This window comes from Rhineura floridana, chromosome 4 (genome assembly GCF_030035675.1).
Source record: "Rhineura floridana isolate rRhiFlo1 chromosome 4, rRhiFlo1.hap2, whole genome shotgun sequence".
In the NCBI taxonomy this organism is placed as follows: domain Eukaryota; kingdom Metazoa; phylum Chordata; class Lepidosauria; order Squamata; family Rhineuridae; genus Rhineura; species Rhineura floridana.
Window position 1 is genome coordinate 163,359,121 of NC_084483.1, and position 12,412 is coordinate 163,371,532.

Here is a 12,412-nt window from a genome sequence, read left to right on the forward strand (position 1 = left end):
TCTTCTCCTACTCAGAATACAAAGAAAATCTGTTTGTCAGAGGCAAGTCCTGCTGTCTCAAGGTTCTTTCTTCAGAGTTAAGGAAGAAGTCCCACGACTGCACAGTTGGAACTCTCTATGAAGGAAGGTCACCTTTCAGGGATCCTTTAGGAACTCTTCTACCCAAGGGTTTAGAACAATGGTTACCATTTGTTCCCACTAGAGCTCACCTGCAGTTTTCCCAGTTAGGAAACAACATTGCAAGACTCTGAGGGAGGCATTCATGACAAAGGAGAACCTCCTGCCACCATATGGTCTTCCTAAAGAGAATGACTTATTTCAGATAAGTACAAGCAGAATGAGGACCTCCAACTGCTATCGCATAAAACTTCATCAGACATTTGGGCTACTGAACTATACAGTCAATCAAGGGAGAACTGCTGCTTCCACAACAATCTTTATTGATCTGCTCTGCCACCATCTAAGGCCACAGTCTCAAGGTGCACGATATAACAACCTTGCTAAAGCTAAGTAGACCAAGTCTTAGCCTGGATAGAAGACTCCTTGGGACTCTATGCATGCTGCCTTGAATTCCATGATGAAGAAAAGGTGGGATATAAAATATACCTTCTCCTCTCTAACACAGGAGTGAGGAACCTGCAGCCCTCCAAATGATGTTGGACTCCAACTCCCATCAGCCCCAGCTAGGATGATGGAAGCTGGAGTCCAGCAACATTTTGAAGGTCACATGTCCCTCATCTCTACTCGGACAGAATGATGCTACAATACTTGTTAACCCATTTTTATGCCTTCCACTGTGCCAAGTTGTTCCAGTTACCCATGTTCCATCCCTGCTTGACCCTTTGTGCATCTGCATTGCACTTGAGCCTGGTATGTGTCAAAGCATCTGTTTCCAAGCAAGGATTCCCTCACAATATTTACATATTATTATTATATTTTATATATATCATTACACAAACTCAGTAATAAATAGATGAATGCAAATGCAACCAGGCTGAATGCACAGCACCCTTAATACATCTAACTCCACAAAGACTCGATAAAATAGCCTTTGAAAATAATGTTATGAACATGGGGGTTGGAATGGATGATCCCTGTGGGTCCCCTTTCCAGCCTCTGATTTGGAATCCTGTGCCTTGGAATGAGGAACTTGCTCTGCTGGTCAGATGAGTCTCTTTTGTTAAGCTAATAGAGTGGCCAAGTAGTTAATGGGCCTATTAGATGCCCAGCAACTGATGAATGAACCAGGAAGATCCTTTTGTCATTGAAACTCTTCAGGAGAGCCTTCCCCCCTCTCTCCTGGAGCCTAGGAGAGGTTTGTGTTTTTAGTTGTGTCTAGAGAAAGGCTATTAACTGGAGGCAGGCAAAGAGACTGGCTCTCTGCACCATAGCATTTGGGGTGCCTCCTGTAATACAGATGGAAAAGCTGGATATTGGACTGCTGATGCCTTGAACCCCCTCTATCTTAAGCTCAGGCTGGAATGTGTGTAAATAAACCATATTTCATAAAGACACTGCAGTCTCCGCTGACCTTCTTCCCAAAGGAAACCAAACCCTGGATGAGTGCAGGGACCCCAGAAATCTCACCACTCGGAGATTGGGGAGGCGCGCAACAATAAGCAGCCCGCTGCCAAAATAGATCTGGGTCTAGGTAAAATCTTGGGCATTCCCGCACACACAAGAATTGTAAAACAGTGACAGAACTGGCACTTACTTAGTGGCCAATTTAACTATTTAATTGAAGCCTGGAATGTCTCACGTAGAATGTAGCTCTCTTGTATATCAACTGAGCTTTCTCCAAGCAAAAGGCACCCACCATTTTTGCCAAGAAAACAAGAGAACCATTATGGAATTACATAGTTCAGCATGCATTCACCTGCTATTTAGCAAAATAAGACCTAAAAAAAAGTGCATAGGTCACCTGGATCCCATGTCTCTTCAGAAGACCTCCTTCGTGCACTGTCTGGTTTTGCCATTCCTACAGTCCACATCATAGTAGCTGTAGAGTAGAAAGGATTGTAATACATGATTTGGGACACAAACCTATGGGAACATTTAAGGCTAGACAGCCTAATTAAAAGAACAGTCTTGTTATTGCATTCTTGTCTTTTTACACACTATAAAAAAGAACAATACAAATACCAACGTATATTCCCAAGATGCACTGTAGTTAGTTACAGTTGCTCATTGGGACCCAGAAAAAAAATACTGCCCAGTCCATCAGTATATTATTTAAAAAAATTCAGCAACCCCAACCCCCAAAATTCTGACTCCTAGATTTTGTTATGCCAAAACTTATTTTTCATTCTGAACAAACATTTTTGATTACTGTGTTCAGGCAATTGTCTGGGGCTTCATAAACTGTGGTTTATGAAGAGTATGGTTTATGTGGCTTCATAAACTGTGGTTTATGAAGAGTAAGCTACATTTTATGTGGCTTTTCAACAAAATAAACTAGGGTTTATGAAGCTATGACTGAGTTCCTCCTTTATCTCTCCTACTGTGCAACAGCTTCAGCACAAAAATCATGGATTACATTAGGCTAGATTTCCCCATAACATTTGAACCAGAGAATTTTATCATTTTGCTGGTTAACGTAACAGGAAAATAAGCCGGGAAGAGTATATAGCCATGACACTTGTCCATGGATTTGTAAACCATGGACCATCATTCAAATGCACTTTGTGCATGCACATGTAGAACAATTTTTATTTTCTAAAGGCTCTAAAGAAGTCTCATTACAGAACTATTATCCGGAGGGGGGTAGAGAATGAGACGCTGAAGCAGGGAAGGGTACATAGATCCTTTTCCTGCTATGCAATTTGGAAAAAGTGGTGCCCAACAGCAAGCTACATTTTGTGGTTTTTTTATTTTTCCTAAAAAAGAAGGATTAACACAACCTGCAGACAGGGCCTACAGTATTTTTATGTAACCATTTCATAAATTATTTTTAAGATGAGAGATATACACACACCTATATATGAATGACTAGGAGAAAGGTTCATCTCTTAAACATCTTAGGGGAAACAGTGACTCCAAAAGTGAAAGAACATCTGTCCTAGGCTTGCAGAGTTTGCTTTTTCTTATTTAATGATACTGCAAAGCAAGCTTTATCCAGATCATCTCCCCACAAGGCCTTACAAGGTTCTCCAGATGAAGTTTGGCTGTAGCAGGCAGTTGGCAGAATGAAAATTAGAAAGGGGAACTACTCTCTTTGCACAGGTGCAGCTCATTGATTTTAGGCTCACAGATTCTAACCAACTTTCGCCCAATCTCGAACTTACCATTCTTGGGCAAGGTCATTGAGAGAGTGGTGGCAAATCAGTTGCAGACACACTTGGATGAAACGGATTATCTAGATCCATACCAATCGGGTTTCAGGACTGGACATGGAACTGAAACAGCCTTGGTCGCTCTGGTCGATGATATGAGGAGGGCATTGGATAGGGGAGAATTCACCTTCCTTGTCCTCCTGGATCTCTCAGCGGCTTTTGATACCGTAGACCACGGTATCCTGTTAGATCGCCTGGAGAGTATGGGATTGGGAGGCACAGTCTTACAGTGGTTCCACTCCTTTCTCTCTGATAGGCGCCAACAGGTAGCATTGGGTGATGAGGTTTCAGACCCTTGGCCTCTCAATTGCGGTGTGCCACAGGGCTCTATCCTCTCACCCATGCTATTTAACATCTATGTAAAGCCGCTGGGAGAGATCATCAGGAGATTTGGGCTGCAGTGTCACCAATATGCGGATTTAAATGAGAGATAGAGCTCTATCTCTCATTTAAATCTTCACCGGAGAGAGCTGTGGAGACCATGTCCAAGTGCCTGGAATCCATGAGTGGATGGATGGGCAGGAACAGGCTGAAGCTGAACCCTGATAAGACCGAGGTACTACTTGTGGGAGACAAGGGAGGGTTAGGAGATGTTGACCTGGTGTTTGATGGAGTGAAGTTGCCCCTACAGGACCAGGTCTGCAGCCTCGGGGTTGTTCTTGATTCCAGGCTGTCCATGAAGGCTCAGATTTCAGCTGTGAGCCGGGCAGCTTGGTATCAATTACACCTTATACGTAGGCTGCAACCCTACCTCCCTGTTCAACAGCTCCCACTCGTGGTGCATGCCCTGGTCACCTCTCGATTGGACTACTGTAATGCGCTCTACGTGGGGTTACCCTTGAAAACGACCCGGAAATTACAACTTGTACAGAATGCAGCGGCGCGCTTACTTACCAACAGCCGCTGCCGAGACCACATTACGCCAGTATTATTTGATCTACACTGGCTGCCGGTTGTTTTCCGGGCCCGATTCAAGGTGTTGGTATTAACCTTTAAAACCCTATACGGTTTCGGCCCAGCTTACCTGAAAGAGCGCCTCCACCGCCACCAATTATGCCGCCCAACTAGATCAGCCACTCAAGGCCTTCTCGCAATCCCGCCAACCAAAACAGCTAGGTTGGTGGGCACTAGGGAGAAAGCCTTTTCTGTGGTGGCCCCCACTCTTTGGAACTCCCTCCCATGTGACCTTCGACATGCTCCTTCCCTAGAGGTATTCCGCAAGGCCCTGAAGATGTGGCTTTTCCAACAGGCCTTTGAGGTCCTTGGGAAGGGTAAATCTTTATGATTTTACCATCTATCATATGCTGCTAATATAAGTGATTTTATATGTATTGATGACTGTCCAGTATCTTTATCTACTGTTATTAATATGACTGCACTTGATATCGTTGTATTGTTGTATCTGATATTGTTGTATTGTTGTATTTTATCTCATTTTAATGTACATCGCCTAGAGTGGCTAATTGCCAGATAGGCGACAAACAAATTAAATATTATTATTATTATTATAAGACATTTGCTGCTGGCAGCATGGGAGCCGCTTCCCTCTCCAGTTTGCATCTGAATACAGATACCACATGGGAGGGGGCAAAACAGTGGTTCATTTTCATCCTGTATTCAAACACTTACTGGGAGGGGTGTGAGAAGATGCCAAAGGAAAATGGTTCCTATGTCACACTGCACATGAAAGATCATCCCGAAGTCTAATTTTGCAGCCTTACGGACTAGGAATTTGGCAGGGTTTTTATTTTATTTTGAGATCATCAGAATGCTGAATTTTGTATCCACTCCCATGTTCTTTTCCAGTGGAACTCAGAGTCCTTAATGGAGATTATTGTTCCATTTTTACACCACTTACTATATAAAATATATCAAAGTAGCATATAGCAAATTAAAAGACACAAATATCACAATATACAATAAAGCCATCAGTGTAAGTTACATATATACACACATACCCTGACATCAGTACCATAATTGGGTAGTGACAATAGCCCTTCTCCTTCTGACACACCTCCCTCCTCAGCATCTCTCACCCAGGGCCCAAACAAACTCACAGATCACCTCAAAACTTCTCTCAACCAAGAGGGTCCCCTCAACCTGCTGACCTTACCCTGGTCTTTTACTCGAGGGTTCAACCTCGCCATGGTAGTCAGAAATCAAGGGGGGAGCACCCACACCCATTTGATTCCAAGTGACGACCTGGTGTCACCCCTTTGGTGGCAGTGGCAGCCTGTTACCCACAGCAGGGGCAAAAACTTCCTCCGGCTGCCCACAGCAATCAAACAGCTTCACTTCACCCACCCAGTTCCAGGCTATTTATTATGCATAGCTACTTACTATTCCAGGGATATATTCTGCAAAGAACGTGCAGACATCCCCCGTGTGCAGACATCCCCCCCCCCCGCACAGACACCCCCCCTCTGTTTTACTCACAGGAATAAATAAGTGCAGGAAATATGGGCTCATTTCTCTCTTGTGCAGTTTCCACCAACATCCTGAGTGGCCCCTTTGGGCATAAAACAGCCACCAAGTCTGTGTAAAGAGAAAAGAGTGTCCGTTTAATTCCATATCACTGCTTAAGTATCTAATTTTCCTGCCATTTTGTAGCAGGCCATTCTTTCATATATTAAGAACAAAGTCTTAGGCAGACACATTTTACAAAGTCACTGCAACATAGGGGATTATTATACTCATAGGTCACCCCATTGCAGAAGCCCTTTGGCGATAACCTCAAGACACAGGAAATCACTAGGGATGTGCATTTGGTTCAGATGAACCCCAAACTGCATCTTTTCAGAGAATCAACACTTATCCAAAGTTTATCTGAAATGGCTTGAACCAAACTGGGTTCTTCCCAAAGCTTTGGGACTGATTCAGAGACAGAGACAGCGTATAAATTAAAAAAAAAACAGAAGGGAAAGGTGAAAGCAAGCGAATGGGGTGTATTTTTCTAACTGACAACTCTGCTTAAAAACCAGGAAATAGCTTTACTAGGACTCTCATTTTTAATTCCATTCACAGAGCTTTAGGGAGGAGAGATGCAGAAGGAATCAGTCAGTTGATAGTGTCAACTGATCAGAAAACAAACCCCAGAAACAAAAGCTTTAAACGTTTCTCATTTATTTTAATTCCCTAACCCTGCACTTATCTTTCTAAATGGTTTTCCATTTACTTCCTAGGAAAACATCTACAATATATGCAGAGGAAGACAGACATGTCAGGGAGGAGATTTCAGGATTAAAAAGACAAAAAATTGTCAGTTATTTTATTTTCACCCAGATGAAAATTCAGATAATTAAGGGCTTAGTGAAAGAGCACATTATTTGCATGCAAAAGGTCCTAGGTTCAATCTCCAGCATCTCTAGATAGGGCAGGGAGCCACTCCTGCTTTAAACCCTGGAGAACAAATCAGTGTGGACAGTACTGAACCAGATGGACCAATGGTCTTCACTTGGTATAAGTCAAATTCCTGTGCGGCTGTTCCTATCTCTATCCTTCTTCTGAAAAACATTGTGAAGCAATAGGGGCCATGAGCTGATTGTGTGAAAATACTGCTGGTGCAAGCGCACAGGGTAGCTCCTGTGCATTTTTGTTTTCTTAGTTAAAAGAATAGGATAAGAAACAAAAGATCACTTTGAAACCTCTTCCATTTATAGACTTACCATAAACTGATATGCCGCCCAGAATGACCCAAGCTGACCACTCAGGCAGGTATTTAATGAAGACCAAAGCCATCAAGGCACTGATCATTATGAGATAGGCTTGCTGAAGATGCAAGGGGCCCTTCCAGTGGATGCAAATCATCCCAACAGCTCCAAAATTCCAAATGAAGAAGAACAGGGTGGGGTAATCCATGGCCACATTGTATGTCTTTAGCACTTCACTGCAGAACAAAACAAAAAAGAGTTTAGTCAAGGAAACATCATGAAACAGCAACCCAAAGACAAGATGAACATCATAATAAGGTGCTTAGCCTCATTAGTCTTTTTGTTATTAAATGCTTGGAAGTTGGAAACCTTTGCTGATCTACTGCTAGTCGTTCAATAGTCTGCCAACAGATGCATTTCTACCATTTGCCTTCCTCTGCTCAGTTGCTAGGAATCAACAGCACTTACTTACACTTACCCTAGGTAGATGTAGGTGAAGAGGAACAGCAGCATCAGAGATGAGAGAATCAGCCAGCCATGAATGAACTGTTAAAACAGAAGACAATAGACTTGGACAGGTGGCTGTTTTACATGTCACATATCTAAGGTACTTTGGGTCTCCTCACCTCAACCAGCTTCTTACTTTAGTAACAGAGAACAAAACTGCTTTTCAGGCTTTGACCTGGTTTGCACATTAAGACCTGGTTTGCACATTAAGACCTGGTTTGCTTAGCCAAAGTGTGGTTTGTCTGAATCCAGCCCAGAAGAACAACCAGAATAATTTTCTGGCAACAAACCATGCTGTGAAGCCAACCTTTTTAGTTGGCCTCTGAACCACGGCTTGGATTCAGGCCTAACATTTAAAACAACAACCTTGATTAACCATAGTTTGTTTGGCCACTCTACACCAGAATCTTGCCAAGCTACATAAACATGAGACAAGAGCTGCTGGGAAACAAAGCAAGCTGTGGACAAATTATTGTTAAAGCACACCATGGCTTAGCATTAGGTTTTTTCCCATTGATGTTTATGTTCCTTCTCTTTCCAATACTGCAGGGCTTTGTTGACACCAGACTTCAAGTGTCACTATGGTTAATTCCAAGACCAATGAAATATATGCATCTACCATCTATCAGGCTTTAAAGCACCTTTGCTTCACGGAAAAATGTCTCTGATGTGGGAATCAGGAAGTGCAGGAAAAGAAGAAAGAAACTAGAAAGCCCTGGACTGTGTGGCTTTCAGCAAAGTTCAAAAACGTGAAGAAGCCATGTATACTCTCGCGTTTCTTTTAAATGCCTTTCCTAGGGATGGGAAACCTGTGGCTCTCCAAGAGTTGTCAAGAGTACCACTGGCCATGGTGACTGGGACTGATGAGATTCCAATGTCATCTAAGAGGACCACAGGTTCCCCATCCCTGATCTAGCCCATCTTTCTGCCCAAATGACCTTATCAGAGTTCCCCGTTACAGGTCCCAAGAATCCTCAGAACCCCAGCTTATCTTTTCTGTTCAGGGACACCCTAGTCAGTGGACCCTTGAATGTATTTGTGTATTTTTCTCCCCTACTAGCTGAATTCTGAGTCTTGTTGGAGGGAGCAGTGTGATGGTGGTCAGCTGAACCTGTTGCACTCTCCGAACAGGACTCAAAGTGGTCAAATGGTAAGAATAATTGAAGTATCAGTGTATCCCTTATTTTTGTTCCCAGCATGTGGGCTGAAATTGACACACAGTATTTAGTATTTCTGTTCAGGAGACACAGAACAAAACTGATTAGTATAAACCATGTAGTAATCTCTCTCTTGGTGATCTACCTGATCCCTTCTCTTTTGAAATTTACATTTATTTGCCTTTCCACATGGTTTACTGAGCTGTCTTTTAGTTCCTATTGTCTGGTGCCATTCTCAAACACTCATCCAATTGTCCAGAACAAATGGCAGTCAACTTAATTATTAGCCTTCTAAGAGACCAGCAGTGGGGAACCTGTGGCCCTCCAGATGTTAGGGATGATGGAAGTTGTCCAATGAAGTTTGGAGGGCCACAGATTTCCCATCCTTGTATTAGAGTATGGCATATCCTTACTATAAATTTTAATTGTACAGCCCTTAGGAAGCCTGCAGGGATCACCCAAATACTATTTAAACTAAATCTCTACACAAGGCTACATTTGCTATGTATTATCTAAAGAGAGGTTTTCTGCTTTCTCCAAGTGTTTCTTCCAACTCTTTCATTAAATCTTACAACATCCAATTATCTTCCCTTTAATAAAGTTCCTTTGCTTTATTAAGTTCCTGGAAAGTCATCCAAAATAACTAATAAACCAGATGAGCAACTGTCACAGTCTCCTATTATCCTTTCAGAAAAGACAGTTTCATAAGCACTTCTTGGTGTTGTGACCCAACATCCCCCAAGTTCTCGCTATTAATTATAAATAGCGATGGCTGGATATTCTCTATGATGCACCAATGATTGCTTAAAAGAGCAGGTCTGCACAATTTCTGACCTACCAGCTGGACGCAGCCCACCAGATATGTACTGTAACTTGCCAGGCTCTGTTTTTAAATCCCTGGCAGACAACAAGAATAGGCAGTTTAATCAAGTCCCTTGTGGGCCACCATATATGGCAGGTGAGCTCACATAGCTTGATGGGTTACAAGTTGTACAGGCCTGTTTTAAGAATACTAATTTCATGCTTCAACCCAATCCAAGTTTCTTGACCTATTTTGGAATGAAACGGTGTTATATTGTCTGAATGCTTACTCTTAAAATAATTAATTCATGTGCTTATGTATGTGGGGGGGGGGAAGAAGTCTTACAAAGCTTCATATCAATCTAATCTCATGGAAATATAAATTTAGAACAGCCAAGGGAGGGAGCCTGCTCCATGAGCTAAAGATCCCCAGCTGACTAAGCATCAAGGTGAGAAGTGAGAAGTAACACCCATTTATTGAATTGTTTAATTGAAACAGCTCAGACTAACAAGGGCACTATAAGATTACTGTGTGCTAGGAACCAAATCCTGAAGGAACTTGTAGCTTAGGAGCTGAATTCTAGGGGTAGGAAGCCTACAGAAACAAGCTTTCAACACCAGCCTAGCAGGGGAGCTTGAGAGGACACAGTAAACCAGACTAAATGCCAGCTGTGGAGAACAGGTAAAAAGGAAACTCCACCGATAGTTTCAACAGTAGAGGGAGAGTTGGCTTAGTTTTAAAAAGGGTAGGCTTAGCCTTCCTTAAACACATGCACACCCAACACGCTCCGTTTCCCTAGGTGAAAAAAGGTTAGGCTGTAGTAGGTATTCAAAAAAAGATTCATCTGAAAAAAGCTGCCTGAAGCATGAGGGGAGGAGCAAAATCTCATGGGTGAAACCAGCATTCGCTTTGCAGGTATGCAAGGCAAGTTGTGAGGATCCATTGTGATGGCTGGTAAAATGCCACTTCTGTTTTAAAGAATTTGGGAAATCCATGGAATGAAGGCATGCATACATAATTTTTGTCTGTTAATTAAAATTAACTAAGGATCATTCATCGCCTGAGAAATTCAGTCCATCTATTCATCAGTCTTACCTTGTAACAACGGTACTTGTATAACAGAACCAAGAAGATTGTCATTACTACTATAACACTGATCATGATGATGGTATTCAACACGGAGTTCAAGAGACGCTGGCCTACACTGGGTGTATCTTCAGTAAACGGGGTATAAATCCTGCAAGAAAACCACAGCATTTCTATAAAAGGTGGTTTAAAAGCATTTCTATAAAATTGTAGCACAAATAGATTAACACCACAAATTTAGCCCTCCTAGTTGAATGGTGAATCAGCAATAATAGCACAATGCACATCCTCAAACCAAACTGATGAAAAGGCAACAGAAATGATGGGCATCATCTAGACTCAGAGTTGACCCTACCATTCTGTAGGGCGAGGTGACCTGCCCCAAGCAGCAGATTTTGTGGTATCATTCAAGGTGCTGAGTATCACAAGTGGGGAGACTGCTGATGAAGTGGGGAAAGGTCCGGCTTTTGGGCTTCCCATGGGCAGCTGCCATGAGAACAGAATGCTGAACTAGATGGGCCATTGGGCTGATCCAGCAGGCTCTTCTTCAGATTGCCAATTATATTTTTTCCAGAAGAGCGGGAGGGTCCCACTCAGAACATGGAAAAGTTACATTTTTGAACTACAACTCCCATCAGCCCCAGCCATCATGGCCACTGGATTGGGCTGATGGAAGTTGTAGTTCAAAAAAAGTGACTTTTCCAAGCTCTGGTCCCACTTAGATTTTCTGTCTGTCAGATATTCCTGTGTTTGTCCAGTAAAACTACATTTAATTCTCTTCCTATTATGAGCCCCTTGAGAAAGAAAATGATAAATTTATTTTTGTTATCTGACTCTCATCTGGAATGTGGGTCTCGAGGTGGATTACATAGATTTAAAAATACAAAGCATATATAAAACCATACAAAGATTTAAAAATACAAAAACATACAAAAACCCATACATAAACAAATCCATAAAATCCTTAAAGACATCAGTATAATGGCATAAAGGGTAGAAATGTAACCAAATGCTTGCATAAAAAGATGGGTTTGAGCAACCATCTAAAAACGAGAAGGGGCTGATCTTACCTCACAAGGGAGGGCATTCCACAGTCTAGGGGCCACAACAGAGAAGGCTCTGTTGCGAGTATTTGCCAATCAGTCTTCAGATATAGTAGGTACTCGCAACAGGCCCTCTTCCCTGGCTGTCGTGCAATGGGCATGACTGATGAGGGGAAGGCGGGCAAACAGATACCTAGGTCCCAAACCGTTTAGGGCTTTAAAGGTCAAAACCAGCACCTCAAATTGTACATGGAAGCAAACTGGGAGCCAACGTGGCTCTTTTAACACAGGCATAATGTGCTCAAAGTGGCTCTTTCTAGTTAACATCCTGGCAGCCACATTTTGAACCAGCTGAAGCTTCCGAGTAGTCTTCAAAGGCAGCCCCATGTAATCCAAATGCGAAGTGACTACAGTAATCCAAATGCAAGGTGACTAGGGCATGGGTGAGGGTGGTCAGATCTGAGCATCCAAGATAGGACTGCAGCTGGTGCAACAGCCAAAGCTGAGCTAAAGCCCCTCTGGCAACTGAAGCTACCTGATCTTCTAGCAGTAAGGCTGGATGCAGGAGGACTCCCAGACTGCAGTCCTGCTCCTTCACGGGGAGTGCAACCCCATCAAGAATGGACCAACAACCCCAATCCTGGTTAGCATTCCCGGTCACCAACACCTCCTCTGTCTTGTCTGGATTTAATTTCAGCTTTGTTCACTCACATTCAGTCCATTACAACCTGGAGCCCCGATCCAGCACCTGCACTACATCCTTGAGATCTGATGTGACCAATATGTACAGCTGGGTATCATCAGCATACTGCCAGCAGACGCCTGCACCCAACGG

At 42.9% G+C, this 12,412-nt stretch overlaps 1 protein-coding gene across 8 annotated transcripts in view; it reads right to left on the minus strand.

The window, feature by feature from the left end:
- The window catches only part of PSEN2 (presenilin 2), a 51,564-nt gene that overhangs the window by 16,915 nt on the left and 22,237 nt on the right, over nucleotides 1-12,412 (minus strand). For 7 of the 8 annotated variants that reach the window (XR_009762402.1, XM_061625017.1, XM_061625016.1 and 4 more), the window contains exons 4-8: nucleotides 10,544-10,685; nucleotides 7,461-7,528; nucleotides 6,998-7,218; nucleotides 5,769-5,867; nucleotides 1,922-1,999 (exon numbers count right to left, since the gene is read on the minus strand). Coding sequence is in view for 7 of the 8 variants with exons in the window: in XM_061625017.1 (XP_061481001.1) it covers nucleotides 1,922-1,999; nucleotides 5,769-5,867; nucleotides 6,998-7,218; nucleotides 7,461-7,528; nucleotides 10,544-10,685 (608 nt within the window). In the remaining variant the exon portion in view is untranslated. Of the gene's footprint in view, nucleotides 1-169; nucleotides 300-1,921; nucleotides 2,000-5,768; nucleotides 5,868-6,997; nucleotides 7,219-7,460; nucleotides 7,529-10,543; nucleotides 10,686-12,412 lie in introns of those variants that run through there. The other variant, XM_061625021.1, reaches the window with a different exon arrangement.